General features: G+C 49.3%; 2 protein-coding genes across 2 annotated transcripts in view; one reads left to right on the plus strand and one right to left on the minus strand.

Annotated features, from left to right (window-relative positions):
- The first annotated feature begins 4,679 nt into the window (after positions 1-4,679).
- Positions 4,680-8,015, plus strand: F2RL3 (F2R like thrombin or trypsin receptor 3). The gene is made up of 2 exons (XM_069878249.1): positions 4,680-4,964; positions 5,884-8,015. Exons 1-2 carry the CDS (start codon positions 4,874-4,876, stop codon positions 6,957-6,959), a joined length of 1,167 nt encoding a protein of 388 aa, XP_069734350.1. The 5' UTR covers positions 4,680-4,873; the 3' UTR covers positions 6,960-8,015.
- Positions 8,016-8,945: 930 nt separating this feature from the next.
- The window catches only part of CPAMD8 (C3 and PZP like alpha-2-macroglobulin domain containing 8), a 46,584-nt gene continuing 29,076 nt past the window's right edge, over positions 8,946-26,453 (minus strand). Inside the window, exons 34-45 of the mRNA XM_069878243.1 lie at positions 26,076-26,231; positions 25,618-25,680; positions 25,004-25,242; positions 22,862-22,949; positions 19,484-19,558; positions 18,405-18,510; positions 18,204-18,314; positions 17,336-17,548; positions 16,469-16,543; positions 10,849-11,017; positions 9,141-10,744; positions 8,946-8,979 (exon numbers count right to left, since the gene is read on the minus strand). Of these exons, the coding sequence (XP_069734344.1) occupies positions 10,851-11,017; positions 16,469-16,543; positions 17,336-17,548; positions 18,204-18,314; positions 18,405-18,510; positions 19,484-19,558; positions 22,862-22,949; positions 25,004-25,242; positions 25,618-25,680; positions 26,076-26,231 (1,293 nt within the window). The 3' untranslated portion in view covers positions 8,946-8,979; positions 9,141-10,744; positions 10,849-10,850. The remainder of the gene's footprint in view (positions 8,980-9,140; positions 10,745-10,848; positions 11,018-16,468; positions 16,544-17,335; positions 17,549-18,203; positions 18,315-18,404; positions 18,511-19,483; positions 19,559-22,861; positions 22,950-25,003; positions 25,243-25,617; positions 25,681-26,075; positions 26,232-26,453) is intronic.

A 26,453-nucleotide genomic window follows, 5' to 3' on the forward strand; every position in this document is an offset into this window, starting at 1 on the left:
TGCTCCCAGTTCCCAAACCTCCAAGCACATCTGCTCCAGGTTAGGACAACCCCGAGAAGAGCAACAAAGGTGGTGAAGGGGCTGGAGAACAGGCCTTGTGAGGAACGGCTGAGAGAGCTGGGGGTGTTTAGCCTGGAGAAGAGGAGGCTGAGGGGAGACCTCATTGCTCTCTCCAACTCCCTGAAAGGAGGTTGTGGAGAGGAGGGAGCTGGGCTCTTCTCCCAGGGGACAGGGGACAGGACGAGAGGGAATGGCCTCAAGCTCCACCAGGGGAGGTTTAGGCTGAACATTAGGAAAAAATTTTTCATGGAAAGGGTGATTGGTCCCTGTCCGAGGCTGCCCAGGGAGGGGGTTGAGTCCCCTTCCCTGGAGGGGTTTAAGGGACGGGTGGACGAGGTGTTGAGGGACATGGGTTAGTGATTGATGGGAACGGCTGGACTCGATGATCCAGTGGGTCTCTGCCAACCTGGTGATTCTATGATTCTAAGTGCAGCCACAGAACTGGCCCTCCGCCCGCCTTCCCCGCAGCCTCCCCGCATTCCTGGGTAATAAAACGTTTTGCTGCACTCCCCCTGAGCTCTGCCCAGCAAAAAATGTGTAGATCTTGCAAATGAAGCTGCGATGATGGGACCCACACCCCACAGGAGTTTCCTTTACATCACTCCCAACACTCCCGTTGCCATAACAAAAGGCAACTCCGCCTTCTGGGCAGCCCAGCGCTTGCTCGCAGGGAAGCGAAACGTTTTTCTAATAATCCTCTGATGCATAAATTGCATGGAATAATTTGATTACAATGCTAGTAGTGGTGTCCCCGAGGACACGGCCTGCTTCACACAAGTCTTCTCGTGGACACCTTGGATGCCTCTCAAAGAGGACGTTCCATGTGCTGTGGAGGCAGAGCCAGCTCTGACATCACCCGAGAGCAGCTGGGGATCGCGGGGAGCTGACAGCTTTGGCAACGGCAAAGACAGCTTAAAAATATCCTTCAGGTTTGTGGGATGGAATAAGAAGTCACGGTTTTCTAAACGAAATGAAGAATCACTAAAGGGAGAACCTGAATTTCGAATTTAATCTTTCAGGGTTATTTTTTACCCTGTGTCTGTGTCGCTGAGATGCCCAGAGTCGGGGCTGCAGACCGGGAGCAAGTTGACTTTCAGTTTGTGCTTCAGTCCTTCCTCTGGATCAGAATTAAGTAACAGAACCTGAGGGAAACCAGAGGTACGTTCTGCCTTCCACTCATCAAAATTAGCAACTCAAACTCTAGCAACTGTAATTCATACCTGTGCCGAGGGAGGGATCCAAACAGACAGAACCATCCAAGAGCCAGCACTGTCTCTTCGTTAAGGGAGCCGCTGCCCCAGCATCGTTACCTGGCTGAGAAAGGACTGAAAGAAGCTATTCCAGAACATCTTGTGAGCTGTAGCCATGCTAAACCACTTCCAATGTTCATGAAAGTTGGCTTCATGGGGGTTTCCTACACTGACAGGAAAAAACTGTAGGTGAGCAGAGGAGTTCTGAAAAAGAAACAGCTCCCCCAGAATGTTAGAGCAGCGTGAGGAAGGCAAGCGGTGAGCAGGATCCGAGCACTATGGGCGGCAGAACCAAGGGAAAGGACTGGGTGGGATCCCAGCGGAGCGGGACCGGTGGGGAACAAGCAGAAAGGAAAAGAGGCCTGGGGAGTCCCTGGAGCTGTGGAGAGTCAGGCAATGGTCCCAGACCTGCCAGAGAAAGGGGAGCTGGTACAAAGGCGAAGCCAGGGAGAGTGCCCGAGGCATGGAGCCCTCCGGCAGGTTCCAGAGCCCACAGAGACCACGCTGGGGTGGGGGATCCTGGATCAAGGACATCGCTTCTGTTTCAGTGGTGGAGGTTTTCTGTCCCCATGGTTCTGAGGAGGTTTGGATGCTGGGCAAGGCAGGGCGAGCGTTGAATTCACAGAAAATATGAGGTTCTGCTGGTGCTGTGGCAGAGCCGCTGCCCCTCATGTCTGTGCCACGAACACGAGCTCAGCCTGGGGTGGGGATTGGCTGCACTAAGATTTCGATCTTCACACCTGTGAATCTGCAGCTGAAGAACTCCAGAGATGCTGGAACAGAGCAGAAACAGCCATCCCCATTCATCACCTACCAACATTTGCTCTTCCAAGCCTTCAAGGTGCTGGGACAGGCCAGGTGGTGTTTGCACCCTCCCGTTGAGCCCTAAAATCCCCAGCCTGTGTTCCAGCATTACATCTTCTGGGTTCAGAGCCATGGAATAAAGAAGCACCTTCTCGCTGGAGATGCTCTTGTTGCACAAGGAGTTACTTTAAACCCACACTGTTACCCCACAGAGCAGGGATCACACGACTTGAAAAGATGTTAACAAGCCGTGACAAACCTTTGGCGTTGGGATTTTTCAGGCAAGCTGTTCTGCGTGTGAAGCAGTCACTAAAGATCACAGAGCATAGGAGATTTGAGGAACACGGCAATGAGTAACCTCGCTCTGCTGCACTCCAGAGACCTGGCCGTAGGAAGCAGGACTGCGATTTGCACACTATCTGAACCTGATTAGGTCTAATTTTTTGCATACAGAGCATGGAAAGGATCCTGGTTGAGGCGCGGAAAATATGCGGCTGCATGAGTCATTCTGTAATGGTTCATAAATCCTGGGAGAATCACAAAAGCAAAACATCCAGCATTTCATCTTCCCTGTCCCTGCCAGCGGAACCCCACCTCTCGACACGCTTGGCACAAAGATGTGGGAATATGGGGAAAGCAAAGGAAATAGGATCATTTTCTCCTTGGAATAGAAGAATCCCATCAAACAGCAGCCAGGCTCGGATTTGCAGCCTTCACAGAAGAGGCCATTCATAAGCTGAGGAGAAAGAACTGAACGGCTTCTGGGGTTGCCAAACCAAATTCACAGCTCCTACTGCCCGGACTCAGCTTCTGGCTTTACTCCCTTGCGGAGCCAGGCAGGAACCGGAGAGCAAAGTCCTAAAGCCCTGCAGCCTCCCAGGCCATGGGCTTGATGACCACTGGGCAAGAGCTGGGGCTCTCGCACAGGCAATGGGAGAGGATTCGGGATTTCCCCACCAATCACAGAAACACAGAACGGTTTGGGTTGGATGGGACCTCAAAGCCCACCCAGTCCCACCCCTGCCATGGGCAGGGACACCTCCCGCTGGATCAGGGGCTCCAAGCCCCATCCAACCTGGCCTTGAACCCCTCCAGGGATGGGGCAGCCACCCCTGCTCTGGGCAACCTGGGCCAGGGCCTCCCCACCCTCACAGCAAAACATTTCTGCCTAAGATCTCATCTCAGTCTCCCCATTTTCATCTGAAAACTGTTCCCCTCATCCTCCTCCTGCACTCCCTGATGAAGAACCACTCTGCAGCTTTCCTGGAGCCCTTTTCCATACTGGAAGCTGCTCTAAAGTCTCCCTGCAGACTTCTCTTCTCCAGGCTGAACAACCTCAGCTTTCTCAGCTTGTTCTCATACTGGAGGGAGGACAGTGCTGTGCAAGGCAGAGCATGGAAGGGACTCACACACTCAAGGAGTGAGAGAAGCAGGGAGAGCAAGCAGCAAAGGATCCTAAAGGATCAGGCAATGCCTGCCAATCCCTCTTACACCATTATAAGTAGTTTCCTCCATGTGAGGAACACAGATCATAGAATCATAGAATCACCAGGTTGGAAGAGACCCACCGGATCATGGAGTCCAACCATTCCCATCAATCACTAACCCATGTCCCTCAGCACCTCGTCCACCCGTCCCTTCAACCCCTCCAGGGAAGGGGACTCAACCCCCTCCCTGGGCAGCCTGTTAATGCTCCAACGTGGAAGCTAACACAGCACTCAACCCTCCTAGGGCTTTACCAAGTGGAGACTGCACATCTCTGGAAAACCAGCTCTGCTAGTGAAGAGCAGCTGGAATCCACCACTATCTACCCACCCGCAGAGCCTTCCTGTGCGCCCTCGCCAGGCCCCTTTCCTGCTGCACGGAGCGGCTGCCCCTGTTCCTGGGGATTTATCAGCGGAAGCAGAGTGTCTCTGTCAGCCGTGCCGCTTATCGTTGCACGCTGTGGCTCTACAGGCTGGTGCTGGTGCTTTCAAATGTGATCAGCTCTGACCCACAGGAGTTTCGATCAACTGCTGCAGGGAAGTGTGGGAGCTTTGTCCCTTCTTTAGTGAGAGAACAGAAATAAAGACATGAGGGAACTCTGAAATGCCCAGCCTAACCTGGGGGCTGCCAGGCAGATGCTAAAACCCATAAACTGCCAGCAGACAAGGCTGCAAGAGCCCTGCGTAGTCCCTGGGAGCGGGGAGGTTTCACTGGATCTGCAGGTCTCCTGCCCCTCATTCCTGTTTCTGCAAGGGGACGATATCATCTCACCCTGCGCTGCCAGAAAGTACCTGGAACCAGGCGGTGGGAAAAGACCTTGGATCTCACGCAGAGCCATTTGGGTCTCTTGAGTGGAAGGATGTCTGACACGGGAGGTCAGGAGTTCAGTTTACGTTCTGAACCGAATTCGAACTGCATCAAATCCGACCATATTTGTTATTTCCAGGAATATTCTGGAGCAGGAAGGAGACCGAAATGAGTCACTCGAGCCACGGTCTAGCTCTGATGACGAAGTATGGCCCATATTTATTGTAGATCAGGATCCACACGTCCCTCCCAGTCCTGTGGCTGGTGCTGGAGCCGGAGCCGAGGCTCTGCTTGGGCAACGCATTCTCGTGCGTGTCGTGACAGCCCCTCGAACGCCTCATCCTCCACGGGATGAGTGCTTCCGAGAGTTAAGGGCTAGCAGAAGGAAATGCGTAGGCTTGGACACTAACAGTGCCTTTCTCACACAGCTCCCAGCAGAGCAGAGCAGCGCCAGATCCTGCACCGCGATGGGGACCCTCGGGATGCAGCGGCTGCCGTGCAGGCTTGTGCTGGGCTGTGCCTTCTGGGGACTCTGCCTGGGCTCTCCAGACTACGATGGTAAGTGTCTACCCTTGGGTGAAAAACTGCTGCTTCTTGAAGTGCCGGGTACTTTGTTAAGATGGCTGAAAACTCATTTTTTAAAGCTATCACAGGGGAGCACGCTGTAATTGAGATGCACATCTACTCTGGTTGAAGTGACAGAAGGTGACACAAGAGAGAGAAGCAGAGGTGGAAAGAACTAGAAAGAGAAAGAAAGAAATAGAGGAGAGGTAAAACAGTGGGCACTTGAAACCAGAACCTTTAGCTGAAAGTGGCCACAGCCATGGTTTTACCCTGCAGTGGCCCCAGAATCATAGAATCATAGAATCACCAGGTTGGAAGAGACCCATCGGATCATCGAGTCCAACCATTCCCATCAAACACTAACCCATGTCCCTCAGCGCCTCGTCCACCCGTCCCTTAAACCCCTCCAGGGAAGGGGACTCAACCCCCTCCCTGGGCAGCCTCGGACAGGGACCAATCACCCTTTCCGTGAAAAATTTTTTCCTAATGTTCAGCCTAAACCTCCCCTGGCAGAGATTGAGGCCATTCCCTCTCGTCCTGTCCCCTGTCACTTGGCAGAAGAGGCCAGATCTCAGGATTCTTTGAAAGTCGGGCAGAGGAACCACTCACTCGGTCCCCAGGCCCACCGATCCCTGTACAACTGAGCAAATATCTGTCACCCACGGGAAACCACAGGGCAGGAATTGTGTACATTTTCAGTACGACCACCGATGGTCACCGCTGCGTCCCTAATCCTGTCAGCCAGCTTTTCCCACCCATCGCACAGCAGCATTTTACTGAATGCTCTCACTTCTAGGGACCCCAGCATAAAAAGCCCCCCTCGGCGGTGGGGGTGGTACCCGTGTCCCCTGCTGTGCGGTGCACGAGGGTCACTGCACGGATGGCGAGTGACAGGCTGCTCTTGCACCCACAGATTACTCCCAGAACGGCACCTACGAGCAGGCGACAACCCCAGAGATCACACCGTGTCCCCGAGCCATCCCTGGGGAAAAGGTGACCATAAACAACGTCACGTACCTGCTGATACACAAGGCCACTCGCTCTCAGCTGGGCAGCGTGGTCACCGTGCGGCTCATCCCCTGCCTCTACACCCTTGTCTTCCTGGTGGGGCTCCCTTCCAACGGGCTGGCCCTGTGGGTCCTGGCCACCAGGGCTGAGAAGCTGACCTCCACGGTCTTCCTGATGAACCTGGCCGCAGCAGACCTGCTGCTCACCCTGGTGCTGCCCTTCAAGATTTTCTACTACTTCTTGGGGAACAACTGGCTCTTCGGGGAAGGCCTGTGCCGGCTCACCACGGCTTTTTTCTACGGGAACATGTACTGCTCGGTGCTGCTGCTCACGTGCATCAGCGTCGACCGCTACCTGGCTGTGGTGCACCCTTTCTTTTCCCGCTCGTTCCGCACTCCTGGCTTCGCTGCCTGCACCTGCAGTGCCATCTGGCTCTGCGCTGCCGTCCTCACCCTGCCCCTGACCCTGCAGCAGCAGTCGTATCCCCTGTACAGAGCAAACGTCACTCTCTGCCACGACGTTCTCCCCAGGCACGAGGATGACGGGTATTACTTCTACTACTTCATCTGCCTGATCGCCTGTGCTTTCCTCGTTCCTCTCGCGGCGATGCTCTTCAGCTACTGCTCGGTGTTGCACACCCTCCTGGACAGCGGGAAGCGGTATTCCTACTCTGTGAAGCTGACAGCTCTCGTGCTGTTCACGCTTGTGGCCTTCTACACACCCAGCAACGTTCTCCTCCTTGTCCATTACTCCAGCTACAACTCCAAGCTGTCCGGCAGCCTCTACGTCAGCTACATGCTGAGCTTGGCCATCAGCACCTTCAACAGCTGCGCCGATCCCTTCATCTACTACTACGTTTCAGAAGATTTCCGGGATAAGGTGAGGAGGAGATTCTTCAACCACAGAAAACAAACTGCCACATCCCTAAAAACCTCCAAGGAAACCCTCCCTCCAAAAAGCTCCAAGGAGTCGCTGGTGTAAGCCTCCATTCCCACTCCCTGCTCCCAGGGCACTCGCAGCACACAGTGGGGATGAAAGACAGCACTGGGTCTTACAAGTTTTATCCAGAGCAGGGAGCTGCATTTCCCAGAAAATAAGTCCTTTCTCCTGTCTGCATAGCTAAAACTGAACAGACCTGGGCCACGAGATTCCTGGCGAGGTGTGGAGTCCAGACAAGACGTGGAGTGCTGAACACATATCGATCTGTTACTGGGACTCTACTTCTCAGCCGGTCACTTACTGCTACGGATGCTCTTCCCAGCACACCTACATCTGGCTTCCTAACGCTCCTTGCAGCCTGATTGCTCTCCGTGTGTTCTGTCTTTCTCTGCTACAGCCTTGCTTGCTGTCCTTGAACACGTATTCCCTCCACCTACAACTGAAAAAGAACAGGCACTCGCAAAACTGAATTTCTAAACATTTCAAAAGTTCTAGAGGTGCCTATGGGAAAGGTGCTCTCCCAAGCTAAAATATTCTGTCAGGAGAATACAGAGCCCTGGCTTTTCTAGGCGATACATCCCAGGCTGGGTAAGGCAGCAACACCAGTGTAATGTCAGCCCCTCGCTGGTGCCACGTGTGAAAATCCCATTCATTCAGCCCTGCTTTTGCCAGCGACCCTGGACATCCATCAGTGCTCCGGGCAAAGGTTGTATTAATGGATTTTTTAAAAACTTGTGTCTTTTGAAGGGAAATATTAAAGAAGGATTTGAGAAAGTCCATTCTTCCTTTGTGTCGTGTCCCACACAACCAAGAGCTGTCTCTTAGGAAGCAGGCAAGCGAGCTTGCTGGTTACTGGAACCTGTTGCAAATTGGACAGACTGCAGCTGGCTCATCTCTCCATCAGCACCAGGGCAGATCCCAGAAAGCAGCAAGGTAGAAAATAAAACTCTTTAGAGCTCCTGTATTCTTTAGTTTTGCTGGGACAGACATGACTTCTGTCCTCACCATAAGCTATGATCAAACAAACAGCCTACAGTGCGAATAAGAGGCAGGCAAGATGGTCTGAAAATCAGTTTTTAATAAAATATTTATCAGAATCTAAACCAAATCCTTTTCTGGAGTCAGAGTTGCTAAGATTTCTGTGAACAAAACAGAAATGGTCCTAGAGCTTTTGCTGGTACAGGTCGGTGCAGGGGTGAAATACGGTAAGAAAGCAGAGCCTCTCTGCCCCGGGTACAGGGCAGAGGAGAGCTGACACAGCCAGGGCTACGGCCACTTTGTCAGGAACAGAAATACTTTAAGGGTACTTCTAGTACTTCTTTTGAACTCCAGAAAGGCTCGAGTTCAGTGTGACGAGGCTGGGGCGAGGTGGAAGCTGCCACGAGCAGAGCGAGCGGTGGTTCCCCTGCAAGGAGCAGAGCTGCACTCAGGGCGAGGGCAGGTTCTGGGATCCAGAACCGCCCCCACAACCCCTCACGTGCACTGTCCTGCCTCTGCGAGAGGACGTGAAGGTGGCTCTGCCTTTGCCTGGGGAGGGTCCCAGTCCCTCGGGCTTTTGTTCTTATTGTAGAACAGAAGCAAAGCCCCTCTGCCCCAAACAGGGGAAGTGCACTGGCACACAGACCCCTCAGAACCTGGAGGAATCGTTTAGCTGGCAGCAATGGGGAGGTGTCTGCAGCTTGAATTAGTGCACAGCATGGACAGAGCCTGAGGAAAATGAAGTCAGTCAGGTTTAACGCTTGGTTGAAACTCCCTACCCGCATCTCCTTGTTGCCACTGGTGATGCTCTGACTGCCCAAGGATCTAGGAGAGAACTAAGCAATATAAAATGACTTCAAAAATCCATCCAAAAGCATACAACAGAGGAGACGAGAAATCTGAAGTCAGAAAGGGACAGAGGACAGGAGGATGAGGGGTACAGAACTCAGGTCCCATCTTCTTTTGGGAAGCTGGTCACGCAGCCATTATCAGGGTGACTGAACGTCTTGTTGTCCCAGACTCAAAGCCCTCAGCAGCTGAGGCTGGAACCAGGGAACAGCAGGGTTTGTTTTGTGCAGCTTTGCTATTTAGAAAAGAAAAAAACCAAAACACTCTTGTTGCCGCTCACACCAGGTCTGTTATTTACCCAGGGGATAAATATTGACTCAGTCCTGTGTGTGTACACAATAGCCAGCGTCCAGCTCCTTACAGGAGATGGAATTGAGTTTAAGGACATTTATTTACCTGCCAGACAGGAACAGAATTGCCAGCGCTGCCGCTGTGCCGTGCGGACTCAGCGAGGACACGGTCTCTTCACGCACACGGCAGAGACGTGGCAAACCCCTCTGCTGCGCAGCAGCGGGTACGTACGGGCAGCAGCCACAGCTAAATCCTGTGAGGAAGAAGGGCTGGGAACGTGCCAGCAAAGCAGTTCCAAAATTTCTGGGAACTTAAGACTCAGACCTTCATCATGGCAACAACATTCTGCAAATATCTGACCCCTGACAAAAAAGGACTGGAAACCACACATGCCCAAATCCTGGGATACCTCCTGGTTTGCCCCCATGCGAACATTCTTCTGGAATAAAACTGCCTTTATTCTGGTATGGAATGTCTATGCTGGATATGTTCTTGTCATGTGTCCTCTCAAAATGAATGGACTTTTTCCTCTTTCCATTCACCATTAAACACCCTCAAAAGGATTCCCACTCCACTTGGGGTCTTGGTAACAATAGAAGTGGAGAGATAAAATATTAACACTATTTCACAACAAGCAATTAACATGCAACTCCTCAGAGGAGAACAATGCTGCTCCAGGCAGGAAGGGAAACCAAAACATCTTGGCTCTGGCACTTCTGGAAACACAAAGCTCTTGGTTTGTGTTTTACCGCGCTGCCTGGGGCAGGTCGGTCTGAGGGAGTCCAGGCTGTGAGAGCAGCGATTGTACCGGCCAGCAGACCAGGGCCTTGCACAGATTGGTACATCCAGAACAGCCCTGGTGTGGGGAGCCCAGCGGGAGCAAATAAAGGTGTTTGGTGAAGCCAGCATTTAACAGGAATGCGCCTCGGGCCAGCTTTATTCTCATGCCAAGGTTACAAGAGGAAAGGGGCTGCTGGGGCTGCAAGCACAGTGCAACACAAAGAGGGCTCTCCCACCCCATCCCTGTCGCAGTGGCACCCTCCTCCCCACCTAGAGCCCACAGCTGCGTGGGCAACAGCCCAGCTTTTCAGCCCTTGCAGGGAATCACAGTTTTCTCTTGTAAAACGAACCTCCCAAAAACTGTCCCAAACACGGAGCCTCCAGAGAAGTTTTCCTCTTGTGGGACAGGGTTGTGGGTGCACACGCTTAGGGGCCGGGAAGATGATTAGCCTCTTGCTCTGTCGTAATTAGCAAAACACACTGACATTTATTATTATAACTTGAGAGAAAATTTCTCAGCCATCTTTCCTCAAACAGCAGTTCTGCTAAGCACAAGGCCTGGACTTGGCTTCTAAACGTAGCTAGGAAACGGCATTTGCAGTATCCTGATAGCAGAGAAAACACTTGGAAATGGTCTATACGTTTGAATTCCAGCCCCTGTTTTTCTCACCTATAGGGCACAGCACATTGGTCTCCCATCCCTGGAAACGCTCCAAAGGGGATGTACAAAAGGCAGGAAAAATAACAGAAAAATAAGGCTGAGTGTCCCCGTCAGCGCTCCAGCCCCCCGGGGGTAGCAAAGCCTACAGTTCTGAGTGCATCGGGAAGTAGTCATCATTCGGTTTCTGTTCTGCAGCAGGTCGTCTGTAGGAACAAACTCATACAGGAGGTGACTCTGGGCCTCTTCTCTTGATTTAAATTATGTATTTCTGTGGAGGAGAGAACATGATAGAGAAAAGCCACTTCCCCATTACGTATTACAGCAGGACATTCCATGTTGACTCTCAAACCAGGTCTCTCAAACCCCGCTCACCATTATACTGTGGTCACCGCTTCTGGAAACTTGTCCCCTTCTTTTAACGTGCTGGCTGTTGTCAGTTCTGTCACAACCTCAAAGACGTCAGCCTCTGACGCGTAGGGGTCTGGGTCATATTCATACGAGTAGTAGGAGAGATCTGTCTGCAGCGGAGGGCCTTCCTCTGCTGGAAAGGAAACCACAGCATCTCAGGTTGGGCTTTAGCCTAAGAAACTGCATCACAGATTGCATCATAGAGCAGGGGATGATATTGAAGGAAAGGAATGTTATTTCAGAGGCAAACCAGGGGCCAAACAAGTGCCTGACAGGTGTAAAGGAGGCTGCACAGGTCAACACACATGCAAGCTTAGACCTACACGCAAGGAGAATCATAGAATCATAGAATAACCAGGTTAGAAGAGACTCACTGGATCATCGAGTCCAACCATTCCCATCAATCACTAACCCATGTCCCTCAGCACCTCGTCCACCCGTCCCTTAAACCCCTCCAGGGAAGGGGACTCAACCCCCTCCCTGGGCAGCCTCTGCCAGTGCCCAATGACCCTTTCTGTGAAAAATTTTTTCCTAATGTCCAGCCTAAAGCTCCGCTGGCTGCTATAAACCTGATTTTTCTATTTCCCAGTCTGAGACCTGGGCAGTGGGGAAAATGGGAGGAATCAGAGAAAAAAAAAAAAAAGGGCTACGTAATTTGAAAGAAAAACCAACCAAACCTCAAAGTCTCATTTAAAATATTTAATTAATGAGATGCATAATTAAGAACCTGTTCACCCCGAGGCCAGTATATAGTAATAGGAACACCAGGTGTCTCAGTCTCTCTGCATCCTGAGAACACCCCTCTCTCTTTCCCTGAGTCCCAGCCAGGTGCCTCGGCGGAGGGGCTGCTAATCCTCATGAGGATGCGCAACGCACGCACTCTTTGAGCGCCGTTCTACAAATGCAAGTTAAAGCTAGAGGGCAGCCTGTATCAGAGCGGTTTCCTCCGTGCATGTCACGACACAGATCAGTGTAAGCAGCTAGATTTCTTTTCAACGCAACAGGAATGCAGATTTTGGCACAGCAGGCCAGGAGCCAACATCAAAGCCGTTCTCTTCTCCCTCAGCCCTAGCTAGAAGTAGCCAAGAGCCATCGGCTTCAGCACGGTCACAGCCCACTGAGGAACCTCCAGCATTTAAGACAGGAGCAGACACATTGCAGGCAGAGACAGGTACTTCTCTTCTCCTTGTTTTCCCTCCAGGACACTGGCAGGTCCCTCACACAGTACAGAGAATCATAGAATCATGGAATAGTTCGGGTTGGAAGGGACCCTGAAGCCCATCCAGACCCAACCCTCTGCCATGGGCAGGGGCACCTCCCACTAGATCAGGCTGTCTGAGGTCCCTGCCCAAAGCAGGCTGCATCTCCCTGTGGTGGGTGACTGCTCCCTGTCCAGGGAGTAAGACTGCAAGATTAAACCTCTACAACTACCACGAGCTCCCTGTTTTCTAAACCATTCCTTGAGGCAGCTCAGTCCACCTTTCCTATTTGCATTCTATATCTGCTGTTCTAACCCAAACCAAAGCAATCACTGCGATGTACTTGTTGCAAAGAGGAAAAGTCTCCCCCTCCCCCCTGCAAAGTTGGCTTTATTTACTGAGAACGCTCATCAAGGTCTTTGAAATTCTTTGTTCTCCAGAAATAAAATATCTGAAGGCTCTTCCCTGTTGCCTCCCACATCCTCCTAGCAACGCGCTCGGCCCCAGGCAGAGCAACGCTCGCCTGAGAGCAGAGTCAGTCTCCGTGTTCGCTTCTTCTTGGCCTTCTCCATGCGCGAACCTGCCAGATCATGAGCTTGCTCTATGAATGGATGATTGCTGTCCACCAGGGACTGAATTAACATCACAGACCTCACTGTTCCCAGGAATGCAGCACTGGAGTCAAAGCAAAGATGAAAGGCTGACATTTCCTGTTGCATGCAAACCACTCCCCCAGCTCCAAATGTTTGTGCCCAAGCCAATGTTTGCTGAACACCGACGGGGTGAAGGGAAAAATGGCCCCTCGCCAGTTCAACCCATCCTAGAGGAACAGCAGGGCCGCGAATAATGCGCCTGCCAGGGAGCGCTGCGAGATGACTCCACCTGGGAGCAGAGCTCGCTCAGATGTTCCTGCTCAGAGCTGGTGATGGCATTTAATTTCTTAAAAAACAGCACCACTCCTACTAAATCAAAGTATGATAATCCCACCCAGAATGTTCTTCCAGCTACCGGCCCTTCTAAGGCGAGAGCAGAGCTGTGCAACACAGCCCAGCTGCAGGGAGAAGGCTGGGGTCAGGCAGCTCAAAGCTGCACAGAGCAGCACTGAGCACATCGGGCTCGCTGAGAAGTGCTGCTTCGCACGCTGGAACTGCATTTCCATCAATACTTGTAGAACTGCAACATCATCGCAATAGCAACATGCTGTCTTCCAGCGGCAGCAGCCACAGACTCAGTAATTTTGGCATTTCAGAAGAGCATTAATGACCTATGGAAGCAATCAACGCATCATTTCATGGGGTTGTTCAGCCTGGAGAAGAGAAGGCTCTGAGGAGACCTTAGAGCGACCTTCCAGTACCTGAAGGGGCTACAAGAAAGCTGGGGAGGGACTGTTTACAAAGGCTTATACTGACAGGATGAAGGGCAATGGGGATAAACTGGAGAGGGGCAGATTTAGACTAGACGTAAGGAGGAATTTCTTCCCTGTGAGAGTGGTGAGACCCTGGAACAGGTTGGCCAGGGAAGCTGTGGCTGCCCCATCCCTGGAGGGGTTCAAGGCCAGGTTGGATGGGGCTTGGAGCCCCTGATCCAGTGGGAGGTGTCCCTGCCCGTGGCAGAGGGGTTGGAACTGGATGGGCTTTAAGGTCTCTTCCAAGCCAAACTAATCTATGATTCACCAGCAAAATGGTATCAGAGCTACTGAGGATCCCTGAGGCTCTGAAATCCATCCCTAATTTCGTAGCCTAGTCTGACAATTAACGTTAGGAACGCTACAGGCAGAGAGTCGCTTGAGATCCCTGTACTCCAGCCAGCAACCAAAATCCTGCTCCCGGAGCCTTCAGTCCAAACAAATATGACTGGAAGAGGCTGTGAGAATATAACAGCAGAGCTTCAGTGCTGGGACAGAGGTGAGTCTATGCTACTTATCCAAAACCTGTTCCGTCCCTGAGTCTCAGGAATTCAACTGTGAGAAACAGCAGCTAAGGAGCCTCAAAAATGAGTTGTTTCAACCAAGTCCTGTCACGCTGCACACCTCCCTCTCGATCACGAGAACCTTTCTAAAGATGCAAAGAGGCTCTGCCCATTTGTACAAAAAAAAAAGCTACAGTTTTAAGATGAAATCTCAGCCTCCCTTGCTGCAAGGTCTGCTGCAGACTCCTGAGAGGCATTGTAGAACGCTTTGACCACAGCTGCGTAACGTAAGAAGCACTGCATCCTGATTTTTCAGAACTATCTATACACAGCTGCTTACCTTGAATAGCATCACTCAACAGCTGGCTCTACCCCAGCAAACTCAGGGCTGTGCATGGATCACACCGCGAGCCTGCGTGTGCCACACTGAGCCTGAATACGTTATGAAGTTCCCCACTGTCTGCTGGAAGGAAGCTGGTGCTCATTGTTCCCATTGCTGGGGTAACACAGGAGCTCACAACGAGAGCATCGATCGAACTAAGCGCAGCCAGCCCAGGTCACACAGCAGACACGGGAGGATTTCAGACAATGTAAACACCACGAGGTTCTCCAAGAAAATGGTATTTCCTGAAGATTAACACACTGAGCCGCTTCCACCAACTTGCCCTAAGCTTGATTTGGCTCCTGGAGTTTTGCATCCTTTAGGAAATGGCAGGTTTAGACATGGCTCATTGGATCTTTCACTGGAAGCGCAGAGCACCTGAGCCAACTTAAACCAATCACATGCTTCAATGCCACCAGACCAGCGAGTCCAAACGCGACCCACGTACGAGCAAGGATTCATTCATTTGTTAAACTGATTCATGTAGCGTGTGGTTGACCTGAGAGGAGCCCAGAGGATTAATGAAAATCACATGCTGGGTGCTTTTCCTGATGCAGGATTTAGTCCGTTTTACTTTGGAATGCCACGGCTGCTCGGCTCAGAGGAGTCTGCCTTCCAGGAGAGCCTCAACGTGAACCCTCAGATCCTAGAACAAAGCCAGCTCTAAACGCTTGTGCTCTGACAAACACATCCTTATGCCACGCAGGTTTGTTAATCTGACATGTCTATAAAATGTCACACACACACATCAGAATTTCCACTTTTGCTCTTACTGACAGCCTAGAGAGCCAACACTGCTCTTGTCTACTCACAACAGAAGCCAGAGGGTTATTTTTCTCAGACAGATACTTCAAAGGAGATTATTTCACATAGAGTTTGGAAGAGTTCTGGATTCTGGACCACCATCAGGTTCCACAAGGTTTTTCCCAGGTAACCATATTTTCACTAACGAATTTTTATTTGAAAAGAATGTAATTGCAAGTCCATTTTGCAAGCCAGCAACACAACACTTCAGGTGGCCTTTCGTACCAGCAGTGCCCCAGTTTGGGAACACTGCTTTAATAGGTTCAGACTGCAGAGTTTCCATGCTGAACAGAATAAAAGGCAGCAAGCGTTCTTCCTTGCAGTTATTCTAATGGCATCAATCTTTTCATTCACAGCAAGTGCAGAAACAAAGGGAGGGCAAACAGGACAGACATTGAACACCTTAAGATGGAATGACTTGTAGAAATAGTAAGAATGGAAGGCTTTTGCACCTTAACCAGAAAACCACTGATGGGTTCTGCAGAGCAGAGGAAGGGCAAAGAGCAGGATAGTGTCTCTGGTGCACCAGAAAGACATGAGAAGGCACAGCACCTTCTCCTGAAGAATTAACTGGTTTTACCAATTTGTTAGGCGAGTTAGAGAACAGGGGAAAAGAAAATTAACAAGTGGAAAGCAGCCAGGAAAAATCTAGTCCAGTTTATTTACTAGAAACAGCATGAAACAAACTATTCTATTGACCCTCCACTGCTTCTTGGTGAGATTTATTGTGAGCCAGGAGCAAGTTTGACATGAGTCTTGGAAAAAAAGTGTATGAATGTAAGCATCAAATAAAATGAGCAGCCAAATTCCTGGCTACTCCATCTACTGACCTTAACATTTTTGCTCACTAAGGCCCTTTGTTCCAAACAGCAGCGCTGAGAGAATCAAGACTGCCAGCTCGATTCTTGCACAGAACTGCTAGAGACAAAGTTAATCCACCTGGATTCGAGTTCTCGCAGTACTTTGGTCTATTGTTTAGTTGTTCGTTGGAACCCATTACATCAGCCTGGTTTAAAGTGGGATCTTTCCAGCTTAATATTGAAGGAAAGCTCACAGTGTGTTATTCAAACATACCAAGGCTGAGAAAATAGGAGGGTCACTCGCTCAGTCCTATGGACAATTAGCTAAATCCTGCACGTGCTCTGACCACAGCACGTATCGTACACGATTTCCTGTAATTCAGCATCTTTACTTACGTGTGCTTGAGCCAGACATACTTACATACAGCGACAAGATAACTTTACCCTTGCTAAAGGAAAAGCCCTGGATAAATGCAGAGGTGTGACACTACCTGCTGGCGTCTGTTGAATGCTGGGCTGCTCAGCTGTGTGGGAGTGCGTCTCCCTTTCTTCTGGCAAACTTTTGGCTGTAAATAAAAAGAAAAGTAAATCCTTTGTTTATAAAACTTGTTAATCATAGAATTGCTTAGGTTGGAAAAGACCTTTAAGATCAACAGTTCCAACCCTTAAGCCAGCACTGCCAAACCCACCACTAAATCCCGTCCCTCAGCACCACATCCACACAGCTTTTACATCTCTCCAGGGATGGTGACTCAGCCCCTTCCCTGGGCAGCCTCTGCCAGTGCACGACAACCTTTTCAGTGAAGAAATTTTTCCTAATATCCAGTCTAAATCTCCCCCTGGAGCAACTTGAGGCCATTTCCTGTTGTCCTATCGCTCGATACTTGGGAGGAGGGACCAGGACCCACCTTGCTCCTAACTCCTTTCAGGAATCACTAATGAATCTCTAGAAAACGTTTGCAACTCCAGAGGTGGCACACCCTGCGATCACAGAGCTCCTACACTGCACACCCCAAAAGCCCATGCAGAGTCTCCAAAGAATGCTGTATCTCATGAATGTCATTTTTATCCAGGATTATTCACTTCAGATAAGAGAGTAGCACAAATTTTCTCTAAAGTTCACTCTGATTGTGAAAGATACTCATGAAAACAGAAAGCCGGTTATTCTGAGCTAAGCAGGAGGGCAGCTGCTCATATAATTTAACCCCCTGTAGTGTGAGTAGCAACACAATACACAGGGGCATTTGAATTCTCCTCCCCTCCCTACCACACACATGCAATTATCACTCATTCAGATGAGGATTTGTAGCGTTCTGCACACAGATTGAAACAGGAAAAGTGAATTGAATGAAACCTACAGACAGAACACTGGGCCATGGGCATCTGTTCTATCCTTGTATTATTCCTACACGATGCTACTTCCATCTGGCAATGGTTCGGGTAAATCTGTCCGTCCGACCCACAGACAGGCTCCCCGTCATAGCCGCAGTCCCGCGAACACATGCACTGCTCAAAATACTCATCCTCCAAGCAGCCAAAAACATTATTGCACGGTCCAGAGTGAACAAAGCCTGGAAAGCAAACAAAAACATCCAGAGCACTATTTCTGCATAACGTAGGGAAGGGAAGAAGGGGTGGCAACCTTCTCCTATTTCTCTGATGTCAGTTTTCATGTTGAATTCCCTAAGACTTCCCTTAGGGATTTATAAACACAGTAGAATAAAACATTCTGAGAATCAAGCTGTCTTCCTGAAAGAACCACAAGGCAGCAGATTCCGGATGTAGGACAACAAAATTATTGGGTACAACAGAGGAGAGAAAGGAACATACAGTTTCTGGGGAAAATTATTCCCTCCACTGATGCATGACAGTCCAATCCTCCAACACTCCGCTGTGGAATACCACAGCAAGATACTTCAGAGAAAGAAAACCAAATTGCCTTTATGTTTATTAACAGACCTCACCTTGAGCAGGTTCTGCTCTATTTATACATTGTGTCTTGCCTCTGTAGCAAATAACAGTCCCTTTGGGTCTGAAGAACCAACTACATGGGTCTGTTGAGCTGTCAGAAGTTTAATGCTGCTACCCCACAAACCTTCAAGAAACTCCTACTAACACAGATAGCGAAATAGAGCTTTTTCCTAAGCATAATTTTGAGTTCTGAACTCCTAGCAAGTCTGCCTGTGGGCTCTGTTTTCCAAAAAGTTTGACTTTGGTGCCACTTACCAACCCACTGGCTGGCAGAGCTTTCCACCTCATTGCACGTTGGTCCATCGCAGAGCTCCCGTGCCAAGGGACTGTTTTCACTCACGTTGTAGAAACGAGTTGCCTCAAAAGCTGCAGGCCAGCAAGAATGAGAAATCACAACTGAGCCTTATGTCCAGAGCTCTACTGCTAGCAAAAAAAAACAGGAAAAACACCACCTACCTGGCTCGTAGTAATCATACACTTTGATAGGAACAGGAGCTGTTTTCCCAACAATGTGCTCTCGGAAAGCTTGAAACTTCACACAAGTCATACACTGGCTGGGAATCTGTATGAAGTTATATAAAAACATTGTTTTAACAAAAGCTGCACTTTAGGTGAAGAGAGACAAATATATATAGTTTGTACTGCTAATCATAGAATAGATTGGGTTGGAACTAATCATCTAGAGGAAGAGAGGGGCAGAGTCCCCTCCCTCTCCTGCTGGCCACGCTGCTTTTGACGCAGCCCAGGACACGCTTGGCCTTCTGGGCTGTGAGCACACATTGCCGGCTCATGTCAAGCTTCTCATCAACCAGCTCCCCAAGTCCTTCTCCTCAGGGCTGCTCTCCATCACATCATCCCCCATTCTCTATTGAAACCAGGGATTGCCCCAACCCAAGTATTGGACCTTGCATTTGGCCTAATATAACACGCTGTTCTATACACCAGAGAGAACGAAGAAACCTCCAAGAGCAGGTACAGAGACAAAGTTAACAAACAAAAGCCAAACAAGATTAATTATGGCATGATACTTTGGCAGCCTTTATAGTGCAAACTTGCCATACAACAATGGCAAACGTGAAGCTCAGGCCGTGTTCCCTGGCTGACCCCACACCCCCACTGTCATCGATCAGCTCGCTAATGCAGTTGGGCAACAATCCAGGGCCAAGGGCCAAGCCAGGAGAGCTGCTCTTCCACACTCAGGTGTGTGCTCGAGATCGGAATCAACTGCATTTTCACTCCATTCTCAGCAATGGTAACTGTACCTGCAGGTGAGATTATTTTGAGGCAAAGCCTAATGTTATCTTCCCAGAAATTCTATATGGGCTGAATCTCACCACCTGCTTCGATTGCGCTTCAGTTTCCAACCTAGCCCACAACACCCACCAGTCTCAAAAGGGGCTCAAGCACAAGTCAGTTAAAGCTGCAAGAAAACCCTCGCCCGTAAGGGATCACCACCACCCCATGCCTGTGCCTGATCCATGGGGCATTTGCCTTTCATTGAAATGCAACACAATTATAAGAAACAAAGTCATTACCTCATCAAAATAAAAAAGGACTTTTCTTCCATCCACTTCATATCTTTTCAATCCAATCTGCTTGTTCATCAATAACTGGGGAATGAATCAATAAGTTTAGTTTCACCTCATTTTATAGAAAGCAGTTTGGAATTAGAGAAGAAGAAATACTTCAGACAAACTGACCAGCCACTAAAACCCAGGGGTTTCTTCTGCTGGAAAAGGATGTTTCAGCAGGTGAGGGGAATGCAGAGAGGACTGCAGTTGTTGCCATACAGCTGAAGAAAAAAACACCCCTGTTCCTTCCGTGCCCTGATGAGGAACACTTGCAAGGTGCACAGTGCTGAGTATTCTCCCTGATGCCTGACATATCATCCTTAATCCAACAGAAAAGCTCTCTGATTGTTTTCACTACCAAAGCCCAGGCAAGACCTAAGAGACCCTGCTGGATCACACCCAGTGTTAAAGGTTCCCTTCTCCCACCAGCTGAAACATCCAAAACATTCTTCTGCCAGGAAAATTAATCCTCACATTTGAAAAGAGCAGCCATTTGAGAGAGCCCCAGGCATCCTCGGTTCGATGAACGGGGTGAGGCCAGGCCTCTGCTCCCATCTCCTCTCCCTCTGAGGACCAGGGAGCTGCGATTTGTGTCGCATCAGTCTGACCCACAGCCGACCTCTCCCCTTAAGCTTTGTATTTATTGGGACAGTCTGAGGAGTATCAGGACACAATCTAAGAGTGCTTCCCACAGCTGGGGCACCCCAGCTACTTGTACAAATGCTCCAGCCCATCTCCCCTTGTGCCGACAGCCAGTCTTGTCTGTACCCGTGATCACTGTCTGCGGAGGAAAGCACCAGAGCCCTTGGTTTCAGAGTTACTGCACCACTTCAGAGTCCAGCGACCGTTGCCCTGACACAGAAAGCTCATGGATTACCACCAAAACGGAAATGCTGCCATCTGGTCTAATCCTACAAGGTCTTATTTTAAAACTCCCAATGAAAGAGCTGTACACCATCCGTTGATCAATCCTCACCGGTTTGATAAATTGTATTCAGAACACATCTACCACGTCAAAAACATTTAATCACAGAATCATTAAGGTTGGAAAAGACCTCTAAGATAATCAAGTCCAACCACAGAATCGTAGAATAGTCTGGGTTGGAAGGGACCTCAAAGATCATCCAGTTCCAACCCCTTTGCCATGGGCTGGGACACGTCCCACTAGATCAGGCTGCCCAAGGCCTCATCCAACCTGGGAACACCTCCAGGGATGGGGCATAGATTAATCCAGAAGCTGGGGAGGATGATGGGCTGTGGAATAGGACTCTTGTGGTTTAATCCCAGTTTGGGGAGCAAAGTCTGGGCTGGAGCAGAGACTTTCATTCTGCTCTCCAAAGTGGCCTCTTGGCCAGGCAACCCCTTGGCTTTTCTTTTTCCATATTCCTAAGTTATTTTGAGATCTTAGAAGGAAAACTGTAGAAAGGAGAACAAAGCATCATTCTTGTTATGCATTAGAAATGATGGCATGAACGGACAAGCATTCCTGCTCAAGTTTGCCCAACCTTGCTGCCAAGGGCTTCACCGTGAATTTCTTAGCCCGGTGCTCCGAGCTGTAAAACCCTGCGCAGGGCTTCCTGCTATTACTGTAACAAGCAAAAGAACATGTGTTTAAGTCCCACACGATATGGAAAGGGCCAATTTAATTTGTCCTTATAATTTTAGGGGCCTGGTGGCGGCTGTTATTACTCAGCAGTGGATGGCTGCAGACAGGCCTTTTATGAGGGCTCCGAGAGGCTGGCGCCACCGGGAAACGCTCGGCTCAGCTAAAGTTGCATTTTTCTGGTGCAGCTGATACACACCAGCCTGTGGCAACCTCCTGACCTTGTCGACACCCAGCATTATTAGAAGGATTTGTGGCTGCACAGCCAGGGGGGCTGCCCTCACCAGAGCATTCATTAACCATCGCTGCCCCGGCGCTGCAGGTGGGACCGCGCGGCGCACACTGCTCCCTTGTGAGAACAAACAAGGAACAAGGAAACGTGATATACAGCCCTGCTCCTCGTCACCAGGAGCAGAGGGCAACGGCTGAGGCAACAACAAAATGCAGTGGTAGGAAGAAGAGGGCTCTGCTGAGCCAAAACACATGGCGAAACAAGTACTGGGCTTCAGTGGAAGAATTCCATTGTTAGCGTGATTTGGGTACAACGAGATAGCCAAGAATAAACTATAGGAGTTGTATCTTCTTAGACCATCTCAGGAAAAAAGGAGTACAGGGATTCGTTACTTCACCTAATAATTCTTCTGTTCTTCCCTAATGAAACCCTCTTTGCACTCTTTGTTTCAACTCTTTCCCTCCCTTTACTCCTCCTTTTCCTCCGCTGATCAAATATTCCATGGGTTTAATGCCATGAAGATATCCTGTTGTCCTCCTCCAGTCCCATTTTGAGTTCTCTGCTCCTAAGCCTGGTTCCCATCCATAGTTTTCCTGCCATTTCTTAAGTAAATTACTGTGGATTTGACCCTGAGCAGGAGGAGACGAGATGGTAACCAAACCACTACAGGCTCCCTTCCTATCCTTCCTCATTTCCCTCACTGCAGGGACATTGGAAACATGTGGCTGCTGGTCCTGCCTTATCTGAACAGCCATACGCAGTGTTGCACCTGCTCCTCATTAAGATTCTATTTGAAAATTCTTTCCCCAAATCCCTCCCAGTGTAATGAAGATAAAGTTATTAATGGAAAAGATGTTTAGGAAATAAAATATTTTAGCTCTTTACCAGTTCTCAAGGATTTGACACCTCTTTAGTCAATAGTCCTTAAAATCTATTTGCAGCACAAACCCCACCGGTGAACGCACTGCAACACTTCCACAAAACAAAGCAAAGCTGATGAGGATGGTCCATCTCCCCTAGAGGGTGGCTGGGTGAGAGGCACGTTCCATCCACCTCAGTTTGCCTTGCAATAAACACAATGTTCTCCCAGAAGGGGGGAAAAAAAGGCAAAAAAATTCCAAGACACAGAGCCTCCAAAGCAATGGGATCCAGATGTTGGAGATAACACAGCCTGCTAAGAAGCCATAAACAGCTCCCGTTAGAGCACATTTGCACTTCAGCATTTCCAAACGGGTCTCGTGTAATTACGGAGCAGTGTGCTCAGCAATAAACCTTCATTTGGCCAGAGTCAGTAGATTTGTTAATCTTGCCCAGAACATCTGTTTACTTGTTTCGGAGAAATATTTTTTGACAAGTGGAACCTCCTGCCTTCTGCCCTCCAGTTTCAATCGTGTCTTTGTGGACAGTGCTCTAACATGCATTGGCGTTTGCTTCCTACCCCTGCCAAGGGGACTGGGCCAGGTCCTGGCCCAAGATGATACCTCACGCACCTATTAGACCAGCTTACCTGCTCCAGGCTCTCAATGTCAGCACGAAACCCTGAGAACAATGGCACCTCCAAGACAGCCATGTTAGAAGATCCAGAGTGCAGCCATCTGCCCAGGAGAACAACAAGAAAGAAGGAAAACAAACTCAGGATCCAAGATAACAAATGGTACGTGGACAACTCAGGGTGGAGAGCAACTGAAATCAACCTCAGAGGAGAAGAAGAAAAACTATCTACTCTTTGAAGGACTTGTTGAAAGCCGCATTCAAGTAGGCTTTACAAAACCCTCTTTTCTGCCTCTGTTCAACAAAAATAAAATGCTATTCACAGCGGGCAGAGATGCAGGAGATGTCCAGGCACATGGAGGCAGAAAAGCTGAGGGAAGGCTGTCATCTCATGTGGTGCTGCTTGCCAACTTTTTCAATTAATCACTGAGAAAATGCACTTGGTAAAAGGGAATAAACCCCTGGAATAGAAAAAACTTCTGTTCTTTCCTAAGTGGAGGGCTGTAAGTGGATTGTGGTGCAGGAGGAATGCGACCTCCCAATCACAGGCAGTCATTCAGCCCTAGAGTACTGCAGCCAGTTCCCTCCAGCATCTCACTGATGCTGAGAAATCCATCTTTGCTAACGAGTTTTCAACCTCACTCTCTAGTCACTGGAGTTAAAGAATCATAACGACATCATCCTCTATAACATCAATGGAGACCCCAAAACCCACTGAAATTGAGAGCTGGTACTGCTGACGTGTACATAAGAAAAAAAACTCATGAAGGGGTGGAGAGAAAGTTTATTTGGGCAAAAGATTTTGATGCCTTGCAGCAGGGCAGAAGAGCTGACACTGTAAGAGAGAAGCCCTGGCTAATCCCAGAACAATGCTCTCTTTGCTCTGCATTCACACTCAGCTCTAACCAGTCCTTGGCAGCTTACCTGTTCGCTCTTTAGTTGCAAATATAAGAAGCTTGGACCCAAGAAGGCTCCTGAGCTCCTGCCCAGCACTGAAAATACAGCAGGCAGCGTCCAGGGCTGAACATGCCAGATCCAAACTGGCTCCTGCAGGGCTCTTTGGAGGCTTCTCCTTGGAGCCCTCCAGCTCGGGCAAGTTTGCCAAGGCACCGCACGGAGCCAGCCTGGCTGTAACGCCCCAGACATGCTCGTACGCCCCCAGAAGCAGGAGCTGGGCTGTGGGCAGACCCCGCTGGCTCTGTGTATGGCAATTCAGGGCTGACAGTCCCCCAAGACACTAAACCTTGTTAATTCTGATCTAACTCCATGCACCATACTCCCTAAAAATCCCACAGGATCCCCTTACCTGCATTTTTCCCAGTCTCCATTACACATCACAGCCCTCCATTTCTCACACTCTTTTCTCCCCAGCTCCTCAGAGGTACCCCAAGAACTTCACTGAGCACAACACTTAAAACAATCGCATTCTGAAGAAAACCTTCAACTCAAAATATTTCAGTTGTCATCTTTAGCTGCGCTCCCCTCTTTGCAGTGCCTAAATGAGATGATGAAGGAGTTAAATGAGCATCATCACAGCAAGAAGGGGAGGAAAGGGAAGATTTCATTTGCTTTTGTTTTCTTTCCAGGCAATCAATCTTCTCAGACTGAGCTTCCCCTCAAATTTCTGTCTTTGCTCCAGTAATTCCCAGGGCAGGAGTTTCAGAAATAACAGAAAGGTTGTGTTGACGCAGGGCAGCCTCCCTAGTTACAGACATCTTCAAGGGACTGTCAAGACTTTACAAGCCTCCCTCCCCAGTACAAGCCGCAGTGCTTAGGCAGGAGGAGAGGATGTTGAGAAAGTGATTCTGTGTTATACACAGCCCAAGCACACTTTTGGATGCTGGGTTTGAGTCACCCATCCCTGGCTGTTACTAGAGGGAGGAAGAATTCAACCAGGCCAAAAAATGCTGGGTCCAGGATTTCACAGGCTTGTGGCATTCAGAGGCAACACATCTGCCAGCAGCACAGCCAGGAGAGGCAGGGCAAGCACACGGACAGAGATAACATCTCATTTTTGCCTGGAGCCATGGCAACTGCATTCAGGACTGTAGTCACTATGGCTTTGCCTCTACAGGAAGGAATATGGAAGAAGCTGACAGGGGAGTAAGAGTTCTTCCCTTCCACAAATGACATCTGAGCTGTTTGGCACTTCCTCTACCTGGTGCACGTCTCCAGGATGACTTTGTATTCCCGATGGTCTTGATCTGAAGCTGGATCGTCATCATCCACCAGTGCCCTCTCTCTGTGCAAGGCTTCAGAGCGATTCTCATCTGGAGAGACAGATCGCAGGAGATTTGGAGCTTGGAGATGCTGCTCTGACTTGGGCTCCTTCAGGTTAACCAGGAGCTGGAAAGCTGGTTTGGCAATGGGATCAGGTACGTTGTAAGTGACGTCAATCTACAGCAGAAAGAGGGGGGAAGAATGAGAAAAAACAAATCGGGGGAGTTTACTAGACCCCAACATTTCATAGCGTCTACAAACATTCCCTGAAGACCCACATAAACACCAGATCTTTTCAGAGGTGACAGAGGTTTTGCATCACAGTTATAAATAGGTAAAGCTACACCAAATCAGATTCACCCCAGTACAATCACTTTTCCTTCTATGAATTAAAGCAACTACTGTATAAAAGCAATTGTTGTATAATTACTTTGAGAAAAATGCAAAGTAAAACTGCTCTCTCAGAGCAAATCGGGGTTAAAAAAGTGGCAAATAGACCAAGTTTAGAGACCCTCTGCTCACATGCTTTCTCCAGCCCCATGGCAACTTTACCTGCATCAGACAGCAGCCTTCGCCCTTGGCGCTCACAAACAGCCCCGTTGGGATGCTGGGGATCTGGGGAGATTGCACAGTTAAGACATAGACAAGACACGACACTCAGAATAGAAATAAATATCAATTCTAACTTTGTTCTGTACAAAATATCTTTCTGGCTATAAAGGAGACTGCAGAAGTGAAGTGAGCATCATATACTCTTTCCAGGCACCTGTATTTAATGATAGGAACAAGCAGCACACTAAATAAGAAGCAGGCATTTAGTTATGGTGAAAAATGCCTTTGAGTGCTGCCTCCTTCACATCAGAACCCAGCCACAAAACCCCAGAAAGCCCCATGATCTCAGTGTTTGACTTGTGGTTTTACCACTACTGAGCTTACCTAAGTTGTCATTCAGAACCTAGCTCAGTTGGATCGCTTAAAAAACGTGGCTACGTTAGCACAAAACCACCTACCACTGCAGTTTGGAGGACCTTTTTATTCATCTTGTTCAGCTCAAACGTCTCCTGGTAGTCAAGATTAGTTGAAGCCAAGGAAATGGTAAGGTTGACTCCTCCAACGTAGGACAGGATAGCGTATTCAGCCAGAGCCTGCAGGGCTACACACGTGTCCTAGGGATTGGAAGAGGGAGAGATAGGAACAGGGAAGATACAGGAGCACAGCAGAATTAGAAATAAGCACTGAACTGAAAGTCACCAGCTTCTGGTAGCAGAATCTTCCTTATTAACTTAGATAGCAAAAGAATTATCAGGTTTTGATTGTTTTTATAATGTCAAAAGCACCTGTAAGGACACAGTCTGGGCTACCTTCAAATTATTAGCCTGAGAAGGAAG

Source organism: Phaenicophaeus curvirostris, chromosome 28 (assembly GCF_032191515.1).
Source record: "Phaenicophaeus curvirostris isolate KB17595 chromosome 28, BPBGC_Pcur_1.0, whole genome shotgun sequence".
In the NCBI taxonomy this organism is placed as follows: domain Eukaryota; kingdom Metazoa; phylum Chordata; class Aves; order Cuculiformes; family Cuculidae; genus Phaenicophaeus; species Phaenicophaeus curvirostris.